Source organism: Physeter macrocephalus, chromosome 11, assembly GCF_002837175.3.
Source record: "Physeter macrocephalus isolate SW-GA chromosome 11, ASM283717v5, whole genome shotgun sequence".
In the NCBI taxonomy this organism is placed as follows: Eukaryota; Metazoa; Chordata; class Mammalia; order Artiodactyla; family Physeteridae; genus Physeter; species Physeter macrocephalus.
In genome coordinates, this window is record NC_041224.1 from 56,971,405 (window position 1) to 56,998,363 (window position 26,959).

Here is a 26,959-nt window from a genome sequence, read left to right on the forward strand (position 1 = left end):
GAGTAGCTCCCGCTCACCACAACTAGAGAAAGCCTGCGCACAGCAATGAAGACCCAACACAGCCAAGAAAAAAAAAAAAAGTTATATAGACAGACTATCTACTGAGCTTCAAAAGCTGAGAGATGATCAATTCTTCTTAACACACACCTGAACAATAACAACTAAAAAGAAAGTTTTAGCAGGCATTTAGAATAAGAAAAAAAATTGAGATTATTCAAAGTACAGTGAACCTCTTCCTGACAATCCTGCCCCACTCCCATTACACTTTTTTTGTCCATGTATCTGCCTTCCCTATGAACTAAGAGAAGGTTGTTTGAAGGCAGTGACTACTATGTGTTAATTATGTTTGTATATCCGTGCCTAGCACCAGTCCAAGCACATGGTAGTAAGGGCAGAATAAGTACTAAGTAAATAAATAAATACAAATCAGTGAAATTGACTTGAGTTTTCTATTTGGAACACACAATATTTAAACCTCAAAATGCTAAAATACACAGAGCAAAACAAATTAATCAGATTTTAAATGTGTGGGAATGCTAACATAATTGATATTTCTGAGTAGTTCTTATTTGGATTTCATGGGAATGATACTTAAGAAATTCTGTTGGGCAAGCCACCAATATGAAGATTCCAAGTAATTCAGAGTTGTAGTATTTCTACATGGACTTTCTTCTGTGTATTTTCTTCCATAATGGTTGTATATGGTATGTGCAGTTATGTCTTTGCTGTTCCCACATGCAGGTGAACTATGTAGAATTATTCATTTTAGTGAACAGTACTGAAAAACATACAAACAAATGTAAACGTTTTCCTATCTCTCAATAAAGCACCTGCCCATCCAAATAGATTAAATGACCAATGAAATTAGCCACCTAAGGTGTCTAATGTGCAAAGGAAGTCTGATGACATCTTCCTATCCTTTTCTTCTCCCACTCCATTTTTAGACACATTCTTTATTTTGGTCCTGTCTAACTTGGAATTATATGGTCTTTTCTTTACATACATAGCCCTTTTCCATCTCACTTCAATCTCAGTCATCTTATGAACAAAAAAGGGAAAATACTAATGACTCCATTTTACATATGAGATAGAGACCCTGAGAGACATTGTGTGACCTTTCCTAGCTGACAGGGTGCCCAAGTAACACAACCAGACCTCTCAACTCCAGATTCACTGCTCACTTCGCTATACTAAGCTGCCAACATTCTCCGCCTTCGTTCTTCTTCCCTTTCATTCACGTGGTTGCCAAAGTTATTCTCTGTGCTCCCTACCCCACTTCTTCCAAACCACATGCCTTTTTGGTTACCATTATCCTTCCAGTATATAAATCCGCCACCCTACTACACAGGCAGATTAATCTGGTTAATCTGTCCTACCCATCTCCTTGGTTCCCAATATTTATTTTTGGCTGCGTTGGGTCTTCGTTGCTGCCCAGGGCTTTCTCTAGCTGCCGTGAGCAGGGGCTACTCTTCATTGCGGTGCGCGGGCTTGTTATAGCGGTGGCTTCTCTTGTTGCAGAGCATGGGCTCTAGGCCCGAGAGCTTCAGTAGTTGTGGCACATGGGCTGGTAGTTGTGGCTCGTGGGCTCTAGAGAGCAGGCTCAGTAGTTGTGGCATTCAGGCTTAACTGCTCCGCGGCATGTGGGATCTTCCTGGACCAGAGCTCGAACCTGTGTCCCCTGCATTGGCAGGTAGATTCTTAACCACTGCGCCACCAGGGAAGTCCCAATATTTTTATATCAGTTACCTGAATACTATTTTACAGTTTTTGCATCATCTGTCCATCTCTCTATAGTTTTTTTAAAATTAATTAATTTATTATTTTTAAATTTAATTTTATTTTTGGCTGCGTTGGGTCTTCATTGCTGTGCACGGGTTTTCTCTAGTTGCAGAGAGTGGGGGCTACTCTTCGTTGCGGCATGGGGCCTTCTTATTGCGGTGGCTTCTCTTGTTGCAGAGCATGGGCTCTAGGCTCACGGTATTCAGTAGTTGTGGCTCGCGGGCTCCGTAATTGTGGCTCGTGGGCTCTAGAGTGCAGGCTCAGTAGATGTGGAGCACAGGCTTAGTTGCTCCACGGCATGTGGGATATTCCCGGACCAGGGATTGAAGCTGTGTCCCCTGCATTGGCAGGTGGATTCTTAATCACTGCGCCCCAGGGAAGTCCCGAAATCCTAGAATTTTAAATAAGATACCTATAAACTAGTATATAGGTGTGAGGTATGATCTGTGACAGCTGGTGGTGGTCTAGTTATTGACTGATTATTAGGTTATCCCAGCAGCTAACTGAACTGAAATATGGTGTTCTGAGAATTACCTTAGGATATTGAACAAAGTCTCTATACTCAAATTAGGCTACAAAGCTCCTATAGTTGATGGTGCCTCAATACAGGAGACATGACAAACACAGATGGGCCCCAGCAACTTATTCTCTAACACTTTTTATTATCTGCCTAGAACTGTTTTCAATATCTTCAATATTTCAACTGTTTTCCAATCATAATATTCAACTTGACATTTAACCCATTCTATCCCTTTAGTATCTCATCTCTCAAATCCATATTGGATAATAAAGCTAAAAGAACCTCAGTACTGTTTGAAACTTATACCTTCCCATTTGATAAACAGACCCCCATCTTATATTTAAATCAGAAAATTTTTTAATGAAAATATATACATAAAAAGACTAAGGGGGACTTCCCTGGTGGTGCAGTCATTAAGAATCCGCCTGCCAATGCAGGGACATGGGTTCGAGCCCTGGTCCCGGAAGATCCCATATGCCGCGGAGCAACTAAGCCCATGTGCCACAACTACTGAGCCTGCGCTCTTGAGCCCGCGAGTCACAACTACTAAGCCCACGTGCCATGACTACTGAAGCCCGCATGCCTAGAGCCCGTGCTCTGCAACAAGAGAAACCACCGCAATGAGAAGCCCCTGAACCACGACAAAGAGTAGCTCGCCACAACTAGAGAAAGCCCACACACAGCAATGAAGACCCAACACAGCCAAAAATAAATTAAAAAAAAAAAGACTAAGGAAGTCCACATGAGAATAGTAGTTGGGAGTAGAGAGATTATATCTTTCTTTTATATATTTTTCTAAACCTTCAATGATATTAGTTTTCTCCGTAACTTAACAAAATAATTTTTTAAGTGAAAAAAATTGTTCCTTTGGGCAAGCTGCACACAGATAGTTGTAAATTCCTTCTTTAAAGTTACTCTCTTTTGGGACTTCCCTGGTGGTCCAGTGGTTAAGACTCCGTGCTCTCAATGCAGGGGACCTGGGTTCGATCCTGGTCAGGGAACTAGATCCCACACGCATGCTGCAATGAAGATTCCACATGCCGCAACTAAGACCCAGCACAGCCAAATAAATAAATAAATATTTTTTTTAAAAAGTTACTCTCTTTTTTAGGTAGCATAGTAAGAGATCTAGAGTCCTATCTTTTCTGAACTATAACTGTTGAGAGTGAAGCCAAGCAATAAGTTGACAAATTATGACAACTGTTTCAATGTGATTGTGTCCAAATAAATTTCTACCTGCTGATGGGCCATTTATGTATGAAGATGTGCACTACTACAGCCATTATATTTATGAGAACCACACATAATTCCTACCTTCAAAGGGCTTAAATTCCAGAACTTTTGCCAGGCAGTTCTTGGATGCTCTAAGTTTGTAGGTAATAGTGAATATACATGTCTCTGACTGTACACCAAATCCCTGTAGAAAAAATTTGGAGGACTTCGTTCTAATATATTGAATTATTCATTCATATCTCTATTCTACTTCCTTAATACAGTTAATCAAGAATTGCTATCATAAGCAAATAAAGAAGAGGTTGAGATCTTGAAGAGGAGAGTGTACACATAAAAGAAAGAAGCTGCCACTTGGTGATCTCACTGCCAGTGAAATCCTGCTGGAAGAGTTTATATACTGAGATTTCATCAATTTGACATTTGTTGAGTCTCTTCTTTGGATTAAGTGATATGCAAATAATACTATAATGAATAAAAGATGCTTCTCACCCTTAAAAAGCTCACAACCCAGGGAACCCTCCTACATTGTTGGTGGGAATGTAAACTGGTGCAGCCACTATGGAGACAGTATGGAGGTTTCTCAAAAAAACTAAAAATAGAGTTGCCATATGATACAGCAATCCCACTCCTGGGCATATATCTGTAGAAATCTATAATTCAAAAAGACATATGCACCCTAACGTTCACTGCAGCACTATTTACAATAGCCAAGACATGGAAACAACCTAAACGTCCATCAACAGATGAATGGATAAAGAAGATGTGGTGCATATATACAATGGAATACTACTCTGCCATAAAAAAAGAATGAAATAATGCCATTTGAGGCAACATGAATGGACCTAGAGATTATCATACTATGTGAAGTAAGTCAGAAAGAGAAAGACAAACACCATATGACATCAATTATATGTGGAAGCTAAAATATGACATAAATTAATTTATCTATGAACAGAAATAGACTCACAGACATAGAGAACATACTTGTGGTTGCCTAGGGGGCGGAGGGTAAGGGAGCGACGGATTGGGAGTTTGGGATTAGCAGATGTAAACTATAATATATAGAATAAACAACAAGGTCCTACGGTATAGCACAAGGAACTATATTCAATATCCTGTAATAAACCATAATAGAAAAGAATATGAAAAAGAATGTAAAACTGAATCACTTTGCTGTACAGCAGAAATTAACACACATTGTAAATCAACTATACTTCAATAAAATAAATGGAAAAAAAAAGTTCACAATCCAGCAGCATATTACACTGCGAAAAGTCCACAGAATGAGGGATATGGCTCTCTCTCTGTAAGTCCTCTCATTACAGCGCCTCAAGGGTAGAATGTGGACTTCCCTGGTGGCTCAGCGGTGAAGAATCCGCCTGCCAATGCAGGGGCATGGGTTCGAGTCCTGGTCCGGGAAGATCCCACCTGCTGCAGAGCAACTAAGCCCTTGCGCCACAACTACTGAGCCTGCGCTCTAGAGCCCACGAGCCACAACTACTGAGCCCGCGCGCCTAGAGCCCGTGCTCCACAAGAGAAGACCCCGCTTGCCACAACTAGAGAAAACCCATGCGCAGCAACGAAGACCCAATGCAGCCATAAATAAAGAAATTTATTTTTTAGAAAAGGGTGGAATATATATAAGGAATAAGGAAGTATTCCTTACAGTAATTCCTTTTTTTTTTTTGGCTGCACCACTCGGCATGCAGGATAGTTCCCCCACCAGGGATTCAACCAGTGTCCCTTGCATTGGAAGCACGGAGACTTAACCCCTGGACCACCAGGGAAGTCTCGAGGTAATTCTTAGGTTATGCAAACTGAACTAAGTGATAAAAAAGAATAAGGAGTTTTGGTCTCGCCATGCTAGAGCAGAGATCAGCTAACTATAGCCTTTAGGTCAAATCTGGCCCACCTACCTTTGCATGATTAGAGAACTAAGAATGGTTTCTACATTTTTAAATATTTGAAAAAAATTTAAAGAAGAATATTTCATATGTGAAAATTACATAAAATTCCAATTTCAGTGTCCATGAATAAACTTTTATTGGAATATAGCTCATTTGTTTACAAACTGTTTATGGCTATGTTTGTGCTACAAGGACAACAAGAGCTGAATACAGATAACACAAGTTGAATAGTTACAACAGAGACAAGCGGCCCACCAAGCCTAAATTATTTACTATCTGTTCCTTTACACTGTCTGGCTTCCTAAGAAATCTCACCTTCTACACTGGAGGCAGGAGGCAGCCCAACTATTTGTATCTTTCATCTTGGGGGGCAATGACATTCACTAACATTCCCACAGACTACTTAATAAACCTTACTTGTGATGTTTCAGTAGTTCATCACTAGTAAGACCACTTCCTTTGAGAATTCAGAGATGAATACAGTTATGGTAAGGACCAAATATTAATGAATCCTTTGGCCTGGTCCTTGCATAGTGGTTTCAATTCCATTTTCCAAAACAAAAATAGGTATGGCAATTGGACTGTTTTTTTCTGGGGTTCTTTTCCAGGTAGTACAAGATGGCTGTGGCCAAGTGTCCCCTCCAAACTGGCACGAAAGGCTGTGGAGTTGTAGAAGCAAAAGTGGTCATTCTCACCAAGCAGGCTCATAACTGTATTTCAACACGACCACATTCAACTCCTCTGAAAGAAACAAACATCTCCCTCAAGATCACAGATGTGATGGGTTCACCACAGCAGAATTCTGCTCTATTAAATCAGAAAGAGGACTGGGAAATATTAAGTCACTATTGTTTGAGAATCCATCAAAAATTCTTCAAAAATGAAACTGTTATCTCTTCATTCTGATATTTTTCAAAGCTATAACAAATGTAAATAGGATATTTCCATTTCTACAGGAAAGTTAGATCTTTGGTTTCAATGTAAAACAATGCTGTCTTGTGTTTATATAGCACTTTTTCCTTAAGGATTCAAGGCCTTTACAGACATTACCTCATTCATTCCTAGAAGGTCTGCAAACTCAGTAAGAAAGAGGAGGTTTCCCGTTACCTGAATAAGGAAACTGAGGCATAGCAGGGGCACAAGGTTAATAGTAAGTCACAGAAAAACAGTGGGAAAACTTGGGCTAAACTTTTCTCCTTGCTCCCATTCTTGGCTGTCTCCACTTATGCACACTGCCTATAATTAGAGATGGCAAGTGTCTAAATCTCCAGTTCTCAAAATGTAATTTCAAGACTGCTCATTTATACTAATTAAGATTGGTTTTCCCTGAATTTAGTGGTATATGTCTCCTCTCTCTGTAATACCTCTGGCAGACAGACTTCTGAAAAACTTATATATGGCAAGAAAGAATCCAGATTTCACTTTCTTTTACCAAGTTCACTATTTCATCCTTTCTTCTTGTTATGAAAACTTTCTGCCCAACTGGAGACGAAAACGTTTCTTCTCAATTCCTTAAAGCACTCCTAACTATTGAACATCTAAGCTGACCCGTGTTACTTGTCCGTAACTACTCTCGTTGTATGATTCACTTCTATTTTCAGTAAAATCCCCATCTTTCCAGCATCTCTTCAGATGTTCTTATTTTTTATTTTCCTGTGTACTGCTTTCTGTGTTTGCCCAGGCTATTTATAATATACTCCTAAGGAAGTCCACAACACTATAGGACGGTTTTGCCAAGCTCACACTTTCTCATGATTTTCTTCAGATTTATGCTTTATTTCTCTGTTGAAGTAGAACCATGTTCCTGTTAATTTAACAGTTGCCTAGATTCAAAGCTCTTTTTCTGGTACCAACCTGTACCTCCTATCTTTTTTGATGACATATAAAAACACTCCTTCCCAGAAACTTCAAAATTGCAGAGTATGAATACTTCTTTTAAAAATTTTATTGGTGTATAGTTGATTTACAATGTTGTGTTAGTTTCAGGTGTACAGCAGAGCGATTCAGTTATACATATACATATATTCTTTCTTTTTCAGATTCTTTTGCCATATAGGTATTACGGAATATGAATACTTTATTCATAGCATAAAGGTTTCAGTGGGTGAAAACGGCTTGGGTGGGGTAGCTCTGAGCTCCTCAGTTGCACACATGGCACAAGTATTCAACCCAAATGATTAATTTACTTTGGAAAGAAATGTTTCAAAACCTAGATCACCCAAGGCCATAAAAGATTTTGGAGGTAACAAAGGCATGAAATTTGGGGGCACCATATGAAACAGGAAATCCTACTGTTTCACTGGGGGAAAGTTCTGGGGCTTTGCATCAATTAACACTTTTACAACTATCTTCCACTATTCTATTACAATTAGGCAAGGGATAATGGGTAGAAGGTGCCAGGCATCTGGCCTCTGCTCGGTATACACACAAGACAGAGAAATCTGTATGAAAACATGGGACAAACACATTCCTAGCTCAGGTTTTCCTATTGTGTGACCCTGGGTAAAGTAAGTTACTAAACTTCCCTGTGCTCAAAATGGGAAAAATGAAATAACCATATAAAGTACCTAGTGGGCACTTAAGTTCACTTGCTTTCTCTTTCCAATGAGATTTTGCCTGGGCTTTGTTACACTGTGAAATTTCAGTTAAGTACCTTATTGTCTTTTTAAAATTTTATTTATTTATTTATTGGCCTCCCCCCGCAAGGCTTGCAGGAGTCTCCTGACCAGGGACAGAACCCGTACCCCCTGTAGTGGAAGTGCGGAGTCCTAACCACTGGACTGCCAGGGAATTCTCTTTTGCTGTCTTTAATTTGAGGATTACCATCTCCTTTACAAGAAAGCCAAAGCAGAATAGTCATTAGCAGATTAGAATAGCTGCTGGAAAGCCAGGACATGGCAGCTCAGGCTTAGATTGTCTACGATATGATATTTATTCCCAGAGCCCCTGAGAATTTTTCCCAGGCAGGTTGCTGGGTGGAAGTGGAATTAAATGTTTAACCAGAGCACGATGAGTTCCTCTACTACCTTTAGGATCTCTCAATACAATTAAGAAGCCTCCAGAAGCAAAGAGATCATTGTACTATCTGTTTATATTATAAATTAGGCCTTTCCAAATGCCAAGTGAAGTGATGGGAATTTACCATAACCTACCCTACTACTTCTACTAAAAATGTCAAAGCTATTGTTCAAAACCACTGTTCCTAAGAAACAGCTAACTCTGAGAACAGTAACAGAAGGCAACTTTATTGCTCCTTCTGGCTACGTCAGAGGCCTCCACCAGATTTTATCACTTGCACTCTCATTTCTGTCTCTAGAATCCTATTTTCTTGCCATTTGCCTATTCACCCCTCCCCCCATCTTCTTTCATTTGCTCCTGCTCTTGCTGACTCATTCCCTCTCCCTTCCTCCCTCTCTTTCCTGCCACTTCAGCTGCATGCTTGGTTCTGGTTTATTCATCTTTTAGTTAATTACCAAACATATACAGACCCCTATTATGTGACCAGTCCCTATCTAGCTATGAACCTTCATGCTCATACCGTCTCTCTCTTATGCTTAGGTCTCCTCTCTGTTGAGGCCACTGGTTTTGCCTATCTCTGCCCCAAACCTGTCATCCACATGTCCTGTTCCTGTGTGTTAGGACATAAGCAAAAGTGGGAGGTGTGCTGGATAAAAGATTTGTTGGCTGGGAAATTTAAAAACTGACAATGTATATACTCTCCTAAGTAAAAGGACACTCAGAGCATAGGGAAACCTAAAAACATTCCCATAACAGGAAAATAAGTTTGAGACTTACCCATGGTGACTATAATACAATTAACCCAACACTGATCACTGAAGAAAATGATAAGAAAATAAGAAAGATGGTTAAAACTCACTGGGTGCTTTCATCTGCTGAACGCAAGGCTTACAGTCTTTAATTACCATGATTAAATACTGTTCTTTCTTGTGAAGCTGGCCCATTGTACCAAACAAATACTGAAGCTACCAGGAGGGCAAGCCAGCCCCAGGGAACCCAGAGTCAATCTTTAAATCCCTTATTTTTAATCTTGTGTACTCAGAACAACCTATACAAAGTTACATCTGAAAAGAAAAGTATAACTGCGCTCAGTGCCAAAGCCCTTTGTACTGTGAAAAATCAAAACAACGATATAAGAAAAAATGAAGCAAAAATAAGACAAAACTGAAGAATGTATTTGGTTTAGTCACTGGAGAAAACCTAAAACTTTGATGTTCCAACAGCGAGGAAAAGAATAATATAATAATTTTCCATAGTCATTACATATAGTTGCAGAGTTCACATTTTAAAAATACTGTTTTTCTTTGTAATAAATTTGGAAATTTCCAGGAATATCAGGCTCAATAACTGAAGCATAATTTGCAAATAAAAATCTACCCCACCTGCACTTATCCAAGTATGTGAAAATAGTAGATAATGTTCCCATTTGGATTCACTGACTACTGGGTGTCCACTTTGCCAGGGATATATTTATGATGTAATTAACTTAGAAAAATAAGTTTATGTCTTCTGAAACTGAGTAAGACCTCAAGTATAAATATCTGCAAGTATAAACATCTGGATGTTTTTTGCATGGTAACATGGTCTTTAAAGTTTTTAATACAATCTCAGCGTTCAAATAGGTCTTAAAAAGTCACATAATCTAACTTTCTACCCAGTGCACAAATCTCCCTTATAACATCCAGAATGCATAACTGTTTAACTTCTGCCTGAAAACTGCCCTCCTGCTAAGAGACAGGAAATCCTATTGCATAAGACAGCTTATTCCAGTTCACAATTTGGTTTTTTTCTTCCTACAAGAAGGTGTTTGGAAAGAAAGGAAACACAGTATTGCACCACTTTATCATAATGTGTTGACCTTATGCCTGAAACTGTTAACACATGGCTCCAGATAAACGGGGACAGAAACAGGTTGCTTGGTGATGGAAGAGGTAAGAGAGAGACCATAAATCCACGGCTGCAGTCTTTTAAAAAATTAGCTATTATAATAACAACAACAATACAATAATAATACATGATCAGGGCAAAAAATACAAGCAACACGAAAGGATTAAAGTGTAAACCTAAAGACTGCTTCCCATTTCTAATCGTTCTCTTCAAAGATAATCATTAACTTTTTAATATATCCATTCAGATATTTTCTGTGCTCATGCAGACATATCTGTATTATATATGTTTTTCTTGTATTACAGAAATATAATCATGCTACACTGTTTTGCAAAACTTTTTACTTAAAAAATATATTGGGGTATCTTTCCATGTTAGTACACAGGGCTCTGCTTTCTTTTTAATAGCTAATTCCGTGGTATAAATATATCACCATTTATTTACCCAGACCCATATTGATGACACTTAGATTACTTTCACACTGTTTTAATTGTTATACAAAGTCAAACTTATCTTACTGAAATTTCTTTCTATAATTTTTGTTCTGGAATCATTTGGAATAAACTTAATCTCTCATTTAATAGATTTTTAAACATTTGAAAATCACCATTGTATCATATGCAGAGTAAATGGCAGAACATATGAAAGAAAAGTTTTGAGTTATATACTCAGGTATCAGAAATCAATAGGAGAAATGCTTTCTTCAAATAAAAACAAGCTAAAAGTCTGACAGCACAAAGTGCATGCCTAAATTATGGTCTACAAAGCTGACAGGATATTATACAATGATTAGAAACATGTATCTAATGCAGCATCAAGACAAATGTTACATGTTCAGTTAATGAAGACATGCAATTGCATGTGAACTGAGATTAACTATGAAATATGTCTGCATATGAAAAAGAGAAATATTCAAATAAACTATGGCTGAGTTAGGGTGATAAGAACATGGACCACCATCTCCTTTCAAAATATCCTTTAATATTTCATAATTTGGTTTCTACAATAAATGAAAAAAGGAAAAAAATGATAGCTTTTAGGAAGACCAAAATCCTCATTCTCAGTTTCAAGACTCTCAAGGCCCTCTTTCTTCCCTGATTATCTTAGAGATAACCTTCATAGTAAATAATCAGGTCTTGAAATTCTTGATGGCAAAGTTACAGTCAGCAAAGAAAGCCTGAAGTGTGACTGTTCACCAGAGAACATGACGGTATAGAAGGGAAGAAGTTAGAGATCAAACAAGGAAAAGAAGGGACAATCAGGAAGAGCTCCACCTTAAACCACGTTCACAATCATCCAGTACTTCCATTTTTGTTCTATGTACACATGCGTAGAGAACCGGTATGAATTTCCAGATCATACAGTCAGGGCAATGGAGGGGTCAAAAAGCAAGGTAATGAATAAGACTTTTGTACTTAAGGAAAGAATGGTCATATTCTCAAGTCAACACAGAAGTTCTCATTTTAGGAATTTAAAGTCTCAAGCTCTGGTCACAATAGCTATACCAGTGTCCTTTAAATTCATAATCACTCATTTCTCCCCCGCAAATTTCATCCATTTATTTCATAAGTACTGATTAATTCCTTGAACAAACCTAAGTCACAATGGGCTTTTTTTTCTTTTTAAGTATTCCTTGTCATGATACCCAAATATCTTGCAAGTCTTCGGCCTGTGCTGAATAATGACAGACAAAGCACCAGTGAGTAAAAAAACAACGATTGCATAATTGTGCTTTGCGTGCTTTCAGCGTGAAAGGTTGTTTATTTACAGGGCCACAACATCACCTTGGTTCTGAAGAGAAGGGCATATATGCTCTAGCTGCTCATACATTAACTACTGAGGAGTAACATCTGCAGCTGGGAGCTTCACTCTAGAAAAACAGGAAGAGAAACGCTTGTGCCGTAACTTAGGAAGAAGCTCTAGTGTTCAGGCTCACATTTATAGGGAGACATGGTGAAATCTTGTCTACTTTGTCAGCTGATCTACTTTCAAAATAAATTTCCTGGCCTCTCACCTTCTGAGATGGCCCACACTCTGTGGAGTGTGTTTCTCCCAGGGCCATTCTCACCTTTTGAGACGGACCACATTCTGTCTACGGAATGTGTATCTCTCTAAATAAATCCACTTCTTACCTATCATAAATAAATAAATAAATAAATCCCCTTTTTTATCCATCCCCAGGGAATATTTTTCTTAATAACTTGGCAAAAATCTAAAACGCATGCTTATCAAATCTTCCTAAGCTCCTTCTGTCACCAGAATTCTTCCCAGATTCCTATTATGTGAAAGAACTATGTAGGGCCCTGAGACACATTTGAGATACCAGGGTGAAGAAGGCACAAGCCTGTTCTTAAGGAGCTTATAGTGGTCTTATGGAAGGGGCAGGGGGGATATGCAGTTATAATTAAAAAACAGTCAATATGTAATCATCAGTAACAGAATTAGGACTGAAAAGCATCCGAATACTTAGTAATAATAGGATAAAATAAGATGACACTTAGGAGGTTCTGGTGATCAAAATCAATTATATAACCAGAAAAATTCAGAAAGCCTTGGTTGATGGCAGCTTATGTAAAAAAGACATAAAGGTTTCAACTGAGTAGAACTCCATAAATGCATAAAAGTCAACTATGTAAAATGGCTGTTAAAATAGCTAACCTAAATTAATAGAACTATTGTGTCCAGATCAAGGAAGATAATAATCTCACTGCCTCCAAATCCAGAGTTACTGGTGCTGTTTTATGAGGCTCATTTAAGAGGAACATCACAAAACCAGGAGTGTGTGAGTGTGTACATTCATGCTTCCTAGTGGAGCAATGACAGTGAAGTATCTGTTAATCACATAATGCAAAAAACTGAAGGAACTGAAGACACGTAGCTTAAAAGAAGACTTGCAGGTGAGCAGTGGAGGGGCAGCATATAACAGCTGAGATGAACGCATTTGAGCTGTCTGCAAGAACTCATGTTAGGTTCAATGAAAGACAAATGCTCATCCTGGCCTCCCTAAGTTATGACTATGGCTGATTATTGCCATGGTCAGGGTATAAGATGACTTGAATAACACCCAGTGGCTCTTATATAATCGTATTTATTTTAGGAAGTGAAACTCAAATTCCTTCAACAATACCTTCAATAATGGCACTTGAAATAGAAACTATGTTTCAGTCATTCACAAAAAACTGTCACACTGAAGAAGCATAAAGCAGAGGAATGTCTATTAATGTCAAATAATTAAACTAGCACTGAAGGATTTCATCTTCTGCAATAGGAATCCTATGGGTTCAACCTCCTTAGGGTTGGTAACATTTGTTCAGTCAATAGATTTTTCTGCAAGCCAGTAAGATATTTCAGAAATTTGACCTTTTTGGTAAAAAAACAGGAATGTTTTTAAAAATTATAGACTTAATTTTTTAAAAATCCTCAGAGGTCATAGGTTATTACAATCATATAGACAGGTCTTCCAAATTAATGAGAACAATAGATAAAGTGACAGTGTTAAGGTATTTCAGAAGATATATTTTAGTAGTATGTCTTTAAAATGGATATATAGTCTCAATGTGGTAAAAACAGCTTGAAATTTACCAACACCTCCTCCTTTCTTTCTGTATACACAAAGGAATGAAAAGAGAATGAATAAACTACCAAAAAGCAAAAACCATACCATGTGTATTTCAGGTGGATGAAAGCATTCACAGGTTGGTTTGTGGACAGGCATGGTAGCACAGACCCCCAATCAACTCAACTGCCCTTCTAGATGCCAGAGAGTAAGTAGCTTTTTAGTTGACTATGTATATTTATCTATCCAGCAAGTAGGGGAGATACATGGTCTGGCAAAAAGGGTAGACAAGAAAATTTACATATGTTAGGGCTTCCACCTAAGCTATATGCTGAATAAATGGAGGAACATTGACTTACCTGCACTGCCGAGCTGTTTATAAAACCTGTACTCTAAATGAAGCTGTGGAGCACGTGATTTTATTGGTTCCTGAAACCCAAGAAGAGAAATTGTGATCAGATTTAGACAGTTTTTTCATTCCTAGGTTTTCAGAGTAAACCAGGGCTAAGACCACTTAGTATTTTAGAGATGATATTCATATATAATAGCATTTTCTTACCACAATTTCTCTTTGAAAGCACATCTAGGGGAAGATGAAGCTGAATTATATACAACCCCTGGCATGGATATTTAAATAAAAATACTCTGTATGAGATATCACTCAAGGGTAGCTCTCTCACCATGAAGTATTCTTCTGAAATATATTCTCCTAGGAAACCAGGTGCCAAATCTTTTAATTAAATACCAGCAAGTATTTCCTTCTTGTTTTATTATGAATTTTGGGTAGTAAATGGTTTTATTATTTATAGAAAAATGATATATGCTCAGGAAAAAAATTTCATATACACAAAAATTAGAAAGAAAGTAAAAATAACCTGAGATCCTATCATTTAAAAGAAAAGCACTATTAACATTTTGGTGAATGTTCTTCCAAATATTGATTTATACATATATTTATACATAATATAGACTCAAAAACATATTTTAAATAAATGAAAGCATACTATATTTGGTGTTCTATGTCTTTAAATTCAACATGTGATGATGACATCATTCCATAACAGTAAGTAAAACTAAATATGTGTGTGTGTGTGAGTGTGTGTGTGTACATACACACAAACCTTAACTTTTGGACATTTGAACTGTTTTCAGTTTTCAATATTATGAATAAAGCTGTAGGAACAGTGTTATGTATATTTATTTTTACACTTTAGAGAATTAAAGACTGTAAATGCAACTAAGATATGTAACTTGTAACTTTAATTAATACAGTGTTCAAGTTTTTAAAAATAGAGTTTTCTAAAGAGCCCAAAGATAAATCAGCCATACTACCACACTTTGCTCTATACCAAACTTCAAGAATTGGCTGGCTAATCATTCTGAATTGACAGTATATCAGGCAACTAGTTAACAAGAAAATCAAACATTACCCTGAAAGATACATCTGTATATCCATTAGGATGGCTAATATCAAAAACACAGAAAATAGCAAGTATTGGTAAGGATGTGGAGAAATTGGAACCCTTGTGCACTGCTGGTGGGAATGTAAAATGGTACAGCTACTGTGCAAAACAGTACAGCAATTTCTCAAAAAATTAAATATAGAAGTACCACATGATCCAGCAATTCCACTTCTGGATATACACCTAAAAGAACTGAAAACTCAGACTCAAAATGATATTTGTAGACTCATGTTTGTTGCAATATAATTTGCAATAGTCAAAAGGTGGAAGCGACCCAAGTATCTATCAACAAATGGATGGATAAATAAAATGTGGTTACATTTTGTTCCATATGTGTGATGGCATATTATTTAGCCATAAAAAGGAAGGACATTCTGACACATGCTACAAAATGTATGAACCTCGGGGATGGTATGTTAAGTGAAATAAGCCAGACCCAAAAGGACAAACACTGCATGATTCTACTTATATTAGGTACCTAGAATAGTCAAATTCATAGACAGAAAGTTGAACGGTGGTTGCCAGGAGCTGGGGGGAGAGGGGAATGCTGTTGGTGTTTAATGAGTACAGAATTTTAGTTGAGGAAGGTGAAAAAAAAGTTCTAGAGATGGATGATAGTGATGGGTGCACACCAATGTGAATGTACTTAATGCCACTGAAGTGTACATCTAAAAATGGTTAAAACGCTAAATTCAAGAATCAATTCCTTATCAGATATATGATTTTCAAATATTTTCTCCCATTCCATGGGTTATCTTTTCACTCTGTTCAGAGTCCTCTGATGCACAAAAGTTTTTGATAAAGTCCAACCTATCTATCTTTTCTTACTTGTGCTTTTTTGTGTTATATCCAAGAAATCACTGCCAAATCTAACGTTATGAAGCTTTTCCCCTAAGTTTTCTTCTAAGATATTTATAGTTTTGGCTCTTATGTTCAGGCCTTTGACCCATTTTGAGTTAATTTTTGTATATGATGTAAAGGGTCTCACTTCACTGCATGTGGATCTCCAGTTTTCCCAACACCATTTGTTGAAAAAAACTGTCCTCTCCCCATTGAATGGTTAGTTGTCCTATTTTTAATATAGGCTCAAAGGAAGGAGAGTTCCACAGCTTCCCTTATTAATTCATGCTGGTGTTTTAACAAGTTTCATGGTTTAGAAGGTCTTTATATGTAACTGCAATCTCCACTTACTGAAAGTTTAGCCTATTTCTCTTATATCCTCAATAACAAAGACAAAACAGCTCCCGAATAACCTGTGAATACTATAACAGCTATCTTCAAATAACAAAGCTATTCAGGCATTTCTTAAACTTCCTTTATTCAGGCAAAGTAATTTCAATTTTTTTAACCTTTCCTCACTGGTCCTATTTTTTAGTTATTTGATCACCCCTGAAGGCTCTTCCTGAACCCACTTGAAGTTTTCTGCATTTTTCTTAAAATACAGAATCCATAAATCACAGAATTCAGAATTTTCCTTGAAGTTATCTAGTCTATACCTTTGCTTCTAGGAAGGTTTTATCTAAATCAATTCAGGTAGGCTAGAATACTTCAAAGCCCTAAGGAGCTCTATGAAAGAATTCATACCCTTCTCTGATTGCAAAATCAGCAAGCATCAGAGTTGGCCTTCAAGTTTCTCAAGATTCTTGTATTCCAAAAAAATGTATTTAAGACTATACTGTAGAGTCACTTCCTTATGCATTTATCTCTTCAGCTACAGAGTCTCCATTCGGGTTTTAGATCTTCTAATATATCACCATCAAAGCAGCCAATTTCAGAATTTGTCTTTTAGCAAAATCATTAATAATTCACAAGAAACCAAAAGAGACAGTGATGACAAATTGATATGGAACCAGAGGTTGATCTAAACACTAGAAAGAGGAGTGTTCTTTCTGGAGACAGTCTTGAATTCTGACAAACCACAAGAGTCAATGAATTTTTAAAAACACAGATCCTTCTTCAAACCTAATACCTTCAAACTTCATACTGGAAACATTAATAGGAAATATTCAATCTGATCTTGGGTAAATACGTTAACAGATTAAAAAAAGCAATATCTCTTTAGAGTTATAGGGCTAAAAGTGGGTGTACACATCACATATATTCAGACATGAGGGGCTTTTTATCACAGACGGAAGGACTTACATCCTTCAGCCAACCCCTTCAGCGCGTAGTCGTAGCCTGCTCAACCAACTGGAGCTTCAAGTGCTCTTCTGAAAGCACTATGAATAAAGGACACTGCAAACAATCTATACGATTGTAAAAGGCAGTAGGATTAGCAGCATGGAGAGAAAACTTTTTTTTTTTTTTTTTTTTTGTGGTATGCGGGCCTCCCTCTGTTGTGGCCTCTCCCGTTGCGGAGCACAGGCTCCGGACGCGCAGAAGACAGGGAGAGCTCCAAGATTCCTCTTCGTGGCCAGGAACTTCTCCTAGAATGAGAATTGCAGGAGGGTTGACTCGGCCATCCTTTGGCAGCTCACTTTATCTGTTTTGGCTTTATTGAATAAAAGTACTAAAAAGGACTCAAAATCTCTTTGGTTTTCTGTGCCTATACTGGGCCTGCATTAAAGTTTAATAAAAGCAAAAAGTATGAGTAGGAAGCATCTGAAGTAGGAAATGCTGTTAGGTTAACGCATAAAACATGAGTGCTGGGCTTCCCTGGTGGCACAGTGGTTGGGAGTCCGCCTGCCGATGTGGGGGGCGTGGGTTCATGCCCCGGTCCGGGAGGATCCCCCGTGCCGCGGAACGGGTGGGCCTGTGGGCCGTGGCCGCTAGGCCTGCGCCTCCGGAGACTGTGCTCCGAAGCGGGAGAGGCCACAGCGGTGAGAGGCCCGCGTACCGCAAAAAAAAAAAAAGAACCCCAGAAACCTCGGTGATAGGGGTAAAGGAGGGGTTCTTCACACTAGTTTGTTTACACTGTATCTGATGTTTTAAAAAAAATGTTCCTAGAAATCCAAGAAACAAGAGCCCACAATGAAGATCCAAACAAAGCAGAACTGAAACACTACCAGCAAGGGCTTCCTTGTATTTCTGTGCCAGATGCTGATTACATTTCCATAGAGGGCTGGCTGTTTGCCAGAATCATGGTTATTCTGGAACACACATGCCTGCCTGAAATCCTAAACTGACAGCAGACGGCTACCTTGTAGGACTGTAATGCTTAAGGCAAATTTTGCTGTTACAGTGAAAAGAGCTCAATTACTGCCATCATATCTCCCACAGAGAATACAGCCCCACAGCAAGAGAGGAGGCCCATAGACAAGACTGTCATCCTCTAAAAAGCCTTTATTTAAGGTTTATCTGAACGAGAAATGAGGTACTGAGGCACACCATACTAGATGACATGAAGTCTATCTACCTTTAACTCTTGGCCATACAAAGAATAAAACTTTAATAAAATAATATTATTTTATTTAATAAAATAATAAGTGAAATGCAATGGTCAGTCATGTCAATAATGTTATGCAACCTTATCTAAACAGGTCGACTAGTATGAACCTGGAAAGAGAAATCTAGATAGAATGAGTTGCCCCTAACAGAAAGCCTCAGAAGAAGTCTTGATACAATTACAAATTGTATCAATTTGTAATCGTATCAAGGGGACAATTACAAATATACAGTATTGAGGCAACATTTTAAAGTGTTTTAGGGGCTGCTTCTCCCTATTACTAGTCCCAAAGAATCAAAATTATTCCAACTTACCAAAACCAAAATTATTCCAACTTACCAACTTACCAAAACAATAAAACAGAAAAAGTAAAAAAGAGATGAACTAGATAGCACTTTCACAGAATAATCAAATTCCCATAAATAAAAATATACAGTTAATTCTTTGACATTCAAGCTGAGAAAAATATTTGGTCTGCATTGTTACATGCATTGTCTCTCTTCCTGCTCCCATTTCTCCAACAAAAGTTCCAAGTCAACAAACAAAACACTTGGTTCCCAAGGAGCTACCTGCTCTAAGACCTGCTCCAGCTCCACCTCTTTGTAGAGAAACTAATCTGATGCCTGTCAGTTCTTCACAGGACAACTCTTAACTCCTCCACAGACAAGCTTAATGAGAGGAAAGGACCAACCACAGAGCAGGTGTGGATGTGGTAGGGGCAATCCATTAGAAAAGAACAGCAATTACCACAAGATACTTCCTTCAACTATTAACGCCTCTGCCTTCCAACTAATAAAGCCCAAAACTACCTTCAGATCCTGGGAAATGTACTAGGATTTATTAGGAGGACAATATTTATACAGTTTCATAGAAACTAGTTATATAAAACTTTTCATATGGCTAGAAATGGTTTTTCATCAACCTTAAATATAAGATAAAGAACTGTTTCTTCTAAAACTATTAATCCTTAAAAATAATAGAATTATTCTTTTTTAACAGGATGTTATTTTCAATGACTAGGTTAGTTATTCATAATATTAGCACTGACAAAACCAGTTGAACTCTGCTTCAAATCTGACCACATAATGTGTTTTTCACGTTTGACAGCTTTTTAAGGCAATGATTAGATGATCACATTCGGAAGTATATTAATAAATACCTTACATTTTTTAAATGGATCAGTCATATTCAAGAATAAGAAAATGATACAAAAATAGCACTGTGAAAGGTACAAAGTTTACAGCAGTTACTACGGTTTTTTTTTTCCTTCCATCTATGTTTTATTAACTTTTTTTGATTTATCATTGCTAACACTATAGTTAGCATCCTCTAACTATATAGTGTTTTACAGTATACAGTGATTCATCACTGTAACACTATATATATTTGAAGGAAATGACTATGTGGGATCATATGCAAGGAAAAATAACATTAGTATTTTTGTGAACGCTTACAATTATTTCCTGTAAAAAGATATGTGAAGCGTGAGAGCACTAAAACGTAATTACCACAAATATAGATTCTACTCACCAGTTTGATAGCTACATATTCATTGGTGTAGAGATTTTTACCTAGGGGAAAAGCAGAATGTATATGTTTTAGTGACATTTATTCTGGGAAATGCAAAGCAAAATCTTAGCTTACAGGGTCATGAGAAAGGTCACATTCCCAACGTTGTTCACATATATGAAACATGATTTGTAAGTGAAAAGCCAAACAGAGATAATGAGACCCAGCAAGACACGAACAAAAACAGCTTGAGAATTTGAAAATTTAAGTTAGACATGAGAATCTTTTATTTTAAAGAAAACAAATCTCGGGGACTTCCCTGGTGGTCCAGTAGTTAAGACTCCACGCTCCCAATGCAGGGGGCCAGGGTTCCATCCCTGGTCAGGGAACTTGATCCTGCATGCATACCTCAACTAAGAAGTCTGCATGCCACAACTAAGAGCCCACGCGTGGCAACAAAGATCCCTCATGCCACAAATAAGACCTGGTGCAGCCAAATAAATAAATAAATATTTTTTTTAAAAGAAAGAAAAGAAAACAAATCTCTTTGTCTGTCACACACACATTTTGTTATTTAATATTTCCCAACTATTGAGCTATGAGACAACCCAAGAAGAAGAAATGCCAGAATTACAAAGATAGATTTTAACTCTTGGCACAAAACCCACAAACCCTCATTTTTCTAACTCACTGACAAGTAAGTCTTTTTTATTTTTTGTCATGGTATTTAGTATCAACTTTAGTTGGCATAAAGGACAGTGTGAAATAAAACCAATTATTGGCCTACTCCTTTTGGAAAACTCATCTACTGTCTCTAAGTAGATGATTCTCAAAGCTGTTTTGACTCTTCACCAGAACTCAAGCTCTACATCTTCACCTATATGCAGAAACAGCTCTCCACCCAGACAACACTTAACTCAAAGTTCTTCCTGCAGTTGTAACTTTTTCCTCTCAACTTCTCTACGTATAGAAATGGAATCAATATTCTTCTGTACTAGACATCTAGAGTCAGGTGAGTATAGTCAGGTGAGTATAAGAGCAGCAACCATCAGTTAGTGAGCCCACACTACGTGCTGGGTACTTAGCTACCTTTACCTCTTCAACTCCAATGGTCCTTGAAGGCTAATCTTAATTCCTTGTGAGTGCTTAGTGTAGACCATATAGCTCAGCCACTGCACTGGACTTCACATTGCTTCTTATGTATTTGTCCTATCTTAGTCAGCTGGACTATAAATATCTTGAGAGTAGCGATTTTATTTAATGGATCTATCAATGCCCTATCGTGCTTAAGACCATGTTCTGCACATCTCAGACACTCAAAACCTTGACTGATTAAAAGTTATAAGTACGTATAGTATGACTACTTTTTAAATAATACATGGAGGTAAAGGTTATATATACATATAAACGTACATATACATATGTACCTAGCCGAATATATATGCATGGAAAAGGATACAGAAAGATGTACATTAAGGTATTAAGATGACTTTCTAATTTTCATATAATATAGGTTGTTTTGATAATGAAAAAAAAACAAACCTTGAATTTTGGCAACAAAAGGCTGCTTGTAATATTGGTTATTTTTAACAAGCTCTAGACAACAGATGGCCATTATACTTTTTTTTTTTTTTTTTTTTTTTTTCCGGTACACGGACCTCTCACTGCTGTGGCCTCTCCCGTTGCGGAGCACAGGCTCCGGACGCGCAGCTCAGCAGCCATGGCTCACGGGCCCAGCCGCTCAGCGGCATGTGGGATCTTCCCGGACTGGGGCACGAACCCGTGTCCCCTGCATCGGCAGGCAGACTCTCAACCACTGCGCCACCAGGGAAGCCCTATACTTTAAATACAGTTAAAATTACACCATTATACTTTTAATACTGTTATCAGTTTTCCCAGTACTTTTATGTGGAGAAGAGTACACTAATTTAGGAATAACTGTCTGCAAACAACATTAATAGAGAGGATTCACAGGTTGCCAGACAAACACCTAAGACATTATAAGATGAATAACTTCTTTTTTCAAGGAGCAAAAGTAGAAAATAGCCATTTTTTCCTCTCTATATTAATTGCATTAAGTTCTAAAAGTTAATTTGTGTTTCTGATTAATGTTCCCACCAAAATCATTTTAAAAAATATATCTGGGCTTCCCTGGTGGCGCAGTGGTTGAGAATCCTCCTGCCGATGCAGGGGACACGGGTTCATACCCCGGTCCGGGAAGATCCCACATGCCGCAGAGCAGCACACACACACACACACACACACACACACACACATATATATATATATATATATTTGATGAAATTGTGAAAAGGATACCAACAACCGGGAGAGGACGAGATGAGGTAGTAACAGCCAGCTCCCAGGCAGATTAAAACTCCAGCTTGGCCACAGACTTTTTCCACGCCAGATAGGATGCTGCATAAAGATTTTTCAGGAAGGCCCGTCCCAGCACTGTATAAGCACTGTTATTGTGATCTAAAACCTATTTTAGCAAAGGGCTGACCCTAAAAACGTATTACTGCTTAGAGGAAAATGGTCAAGTTTAAAACTGTAAATGTGTTTGGGGAGGGGGATGTCTTTCCGAATTGGACACCGCCCCCAGTTTTAATAGTAAGAATTACTGGGGGGTAGGGAAGTAGGGGCACCGAAATTCACCCCTTACTCATTTAAAGTACAATATGACCTCACTGTTAAAGAATTAAATTAATTTTTGAAGTATAATCTTAAAGTAACAGATCTTTAATTCAAATAGATTACAACTTTTAAAGTGAATTGAGATGGTGGTATCAGTGTAAGCCTTGTAATCAATCTGGATTCTGATCTGTGAGCAAGAAAAGAGAGAAGGCAATCACAGGAGTCTCAGAAAGGATGTACTTTTCTTTCTTTCTCCCACCACCTCCCCACAGGGTGTGAAAAAATGAGTAGAATTTTAACAGTTGAAGAAGGGAGAAAAAGACATCTCAGGGAGAAGAAACTGTAAGAGCAAAACAATAAAAATGAGAAAAGAGACAGTTTAGGAAGAGAATGGGCGATGGTCTTGGGGTAGATTGACCACAAGTTGCACCACGAAGATCAGGAAGGGGTAGGGATGGGCAAGGAGTGGTTAGGGCAGCAAAAGAAACTAGAAAAGTAAGGGTAAGTCCACATTAGGAAAGTCCTCAATGCCATCTTAAAAGCTTAAAATGAAAGGTTTCTGAGTAGGGTAGTGACATGATCAGATCTCTGATTTAGAATAACTATACCTCCTTTGTAAAGAGGTATAAAAGATTAACCAGAAAAATAAGACACCAGAGGTAAGGGAAAGTATTTGAGTATTTCATACCCCTCATATGCAAATATCAGACACCTAAGATGAGCAACACTCACTTCTCACCCTTCAGAGACTGTATTCTAGATCCTCAAACAAGACCCTGCACATGGTGCCTCAAAGTTTGATAAATAAATCACATAAAGTGATAAGTGTTAAAAAAAAGAAATATGAACAAGTCAGTAGATGACTTAGATGAGGGAGGGTAAAGCATTTGGGCACAAATGGCACTTGAGGTGAGGCTTTGAAGACGAACAGGAGAGGATAAAGAGCATTTCTTATAAAAATACTAATTTGAACACTGAGGTGAAGAAATGATAGAAAATGCAGAGAATGTGATAAAGTATGAGTGGACCAATATTAAAGGAGCACAAAGCATATGGGGAGAATGGTGAGAAATGAAGCCAGAAAAATCCGTACGAACAGTATGAATAACCTTGAAAGCCAGCGTCTTACTCTGAAGTAATTACTTTTCCTAAATCCTCACTTTTTTTGAAGATTTGGGGGAATCTTTTTTTTTATAGTAAAACAAACTTGCTATATTTTAGAAATCGTGCAGGGACTTCCCTGGTGGCTCAGTGTTTAAGAATGCGCCTGCCAATGCAGGGGGCACAGGTTCGAGCCCTGGTCTGGGAGGATTCCACGTGCCACGGAGCAACTGGGCCTGTGAGCCACAACTACTGAGCCCATGTGCCACAACTGCTGAAGCCCGCACACCTAGAGCCTGTGCTCCGCAACAGGAGAGGCCACTGCAATGAGGGGTCCATGCACCACAGCGAAGGTCCACACGCAGCAACGAGGACCCAACGCAGCCAAAAAAAAAAAAGAAAAAAAAAAAAACCAAGAAATCCTGCATAGTTTTCTTTTGGAGGAAAAACAAACAACCAAACAAGAGGCAATGAGGGGTCCATGCACCACAGCGAAGGCCCACACGCAGCAACGAGGACCCAACGCAGCCAAAAAAAAAAAAGAAAAAAAAAAAACCAAGAAATCCTGCATAGTTTTCTTTTGGAGGAAAAACAAACAACCAAACAAGAGTTCAAAGAAATCCCAGGCACTTATGGATCTGCTTATTCCAGAGTCTAGGAGGCCTCACCAATCAGAGGGGAACCTTTTCCTCATTTTCCCTGTGTTCAGCTGGGAGGCCCAGTTTTCACAGCTCAGTTTACCTTCAACAGTGTGACCTTTACATCTCCTGTGAAGGTGGGAAAGAGTAGCTGCCGGGCGATGCCAGGGAAGGAGGGGATTTAGTGATGCAACTGCTCCATATATATATATGTGTATATACTTGCAACTAATCTTCCTGTTTTTAGTGCCTTCTGCATCCCAACTTTTTGAAATTCCTACTGTCTCCAATTCTTGAACTTATTGATATCTGGTGTATTCTATGTTACAAACTGGCCTACCCGTTAAATCATTCAGCTTTCTCTGGACTGCTAAATTAGTTACCACTTAACTGTTTTCCAGCTTCCAGAATTTTGTTAAAATTTCTCACCTGTTTTTATCTTCTCTCTCCCTTTTTTTGGTTCCTGGTGGTTTTTATGCCTTAAAAAAAATCCCTTTTCTAAATATACATTATAAAACTGAGGCAGTGGACTTCCCCTGGTGGTGCAGTGGTTAAGAATCCACCTGCCAATGCAGGGGACACAGGTTTGAGCCCTGGGCCAGGAAGATCCCACATGCCGCAGAGCAACTAAACCCATGCGCCACAACTACTGAGCCTGCGCTCTAGATCCCGCAAGCCACAACGAAGAGGTGCCCCCGCTCACTGCAACTAGAGAAAGCTCACGCGCAGCAATGAAGACCCAATACAGTCAAAAATAATAAATTAATTAATTTAAAAATAAAATAAAATAAAACTGAGGCAGCACTCAGTTTCATCAACTTACACATATATTATAATTATTCATGCATCTTTTTACCTTCACTAGGCAGTGAATTTCCTAAGGACAAGAATGTTCCACTCACCTTTTTATCCCTAACAACCAACATAGTATCTGATATATAGTAGGTAACAGATGCTTGCTGAAGTGAACCAAATTGACTTGATATACAGAGAAGGTTTTTCTGAGAAAGTTTTAGGGCAATTAAAAAAAAATTTAGTTTCAGATTATGGATAATCCTAAATGCGAATACAGGAGTTTTGACTTCATTATTCAGTTTGTGAAATCACCAAAGATATCTGTGCTAAGGGGAAACATATAGTGGTAAAAAGTTGTATTTTAAAAATATTAATCTGGTGCCAATGTATAAAATAAAAGAGATAAGAATACCTACAAAGAAAATGAATAGGAAGTTTTTATAGTAGAATATTTAAAGAATAGCATCTACCACACAGTGTGGTTATGAGGATTACATGAGTCAGAATATGTGAAAGTACTTTGTAAACGGCAATGTCCTAGATAAATCTAATTTTTATGACTTCTATTATCACAGCAGGTATGATGTAATAATTCCTGGAAGATAACTTTAAAAAATGGGATTTATAATCAAGGCATTTAGAAGAAAAAACTAACAACCTTTGGATTACATATAAACATGAGGGAAAAGGAAAATAGAAGGGTTAAAGTTGATGCTCTTAATTAGAGGAGAACAGAAAGAAAACCAGGAGAGTAGGCAACGATCATTTCACTCTACCATGATGCCTTCCTCCAAGTTCTCACTAAACCTAAAAGCAGCAGAGAAATTATGAAATGCCTCTCACCTTCAATTTTTGTACCTGTATAAAAGAATATAAACACAGAAGCAAAATGACACAGCTTATGTAACACCAAACATGATAGCTAAAACATTACAAAATGCTAGCTTGCTTTTGTTTGCTTACTTTCTCTGCTTATTTCAAAACAAGCTGAAAACATGTCACCCTCTTAAAAAGCATTTATCCTTATTCCTAAGAGGCCCCGGAGGTGACTAGATAATTCTCCTGAGCTATGCATCATTCAAATGAATTCCTTTGCCAGGGGGCATCATTAAGACTGAAGAGGTCAGGGGAATTCCCTGATGGTCCAGTGGTTAGGACTCCACACTTTCACTGTCCTGGCCTGGGTTCAATCCCTGGTCAGGGAACTAAGATCCCACAAGCCATGCGGTGTGGCCAAAAGAAAAAGAAGACTAAGAGGTCAACACAAAACACAGCCAAGTGGAAGGCTAGACAAACACTAAGCCACTATTCTCAGTGATACACAAAAATTTTGCTCTGGAAGAATTTAATTACAAAGATAGAGGGTTACAATCCTGCCCATTTAAAATGAATGACTGGGCTTCCCTGGTGGCGCAGTGGTTGAGAGTCCGCCTGCCGATGCAGGGGACACGGGCTCGTGCCCCGGTCCGGGAAGATCCCACATGCCGCGGAGCGGCTGGGCCCGTGAGCCATGGCCGCTGAGCCTGCGCGT

The 26,959-nt window shown here is 38.2% G+C and overlaps 1 protein-coding gene across 1 annotated transcript in view; it reads right to left on the reverse strand.

Moving 5' to 3' along the window:
- The window catches only part of CSNK1G1 (casein kinase 1 gamma 1), a 163,694-nt gene that overhangs the window by 36,680 nt on the left and 100,055 nt on the right, over window positions 1-26,959 (reverse strand). The window contains exons 4-5 of the mRNA XM_055088028.1: window positions 20,279-20,319; window positions 14,260-14,329 (exon numbers count right to left, since the gene is read on the reverse strand). Coding sequence (XP_054944003.1) covers window positions 14,260-14,329; window positions 20,279-20,319 — 111 coding nt within the window. The remainder of the gene's footprint in view (window positions 1-14,259; window positions 14,330-20,278; window positions 20,320-26,959) is intronic.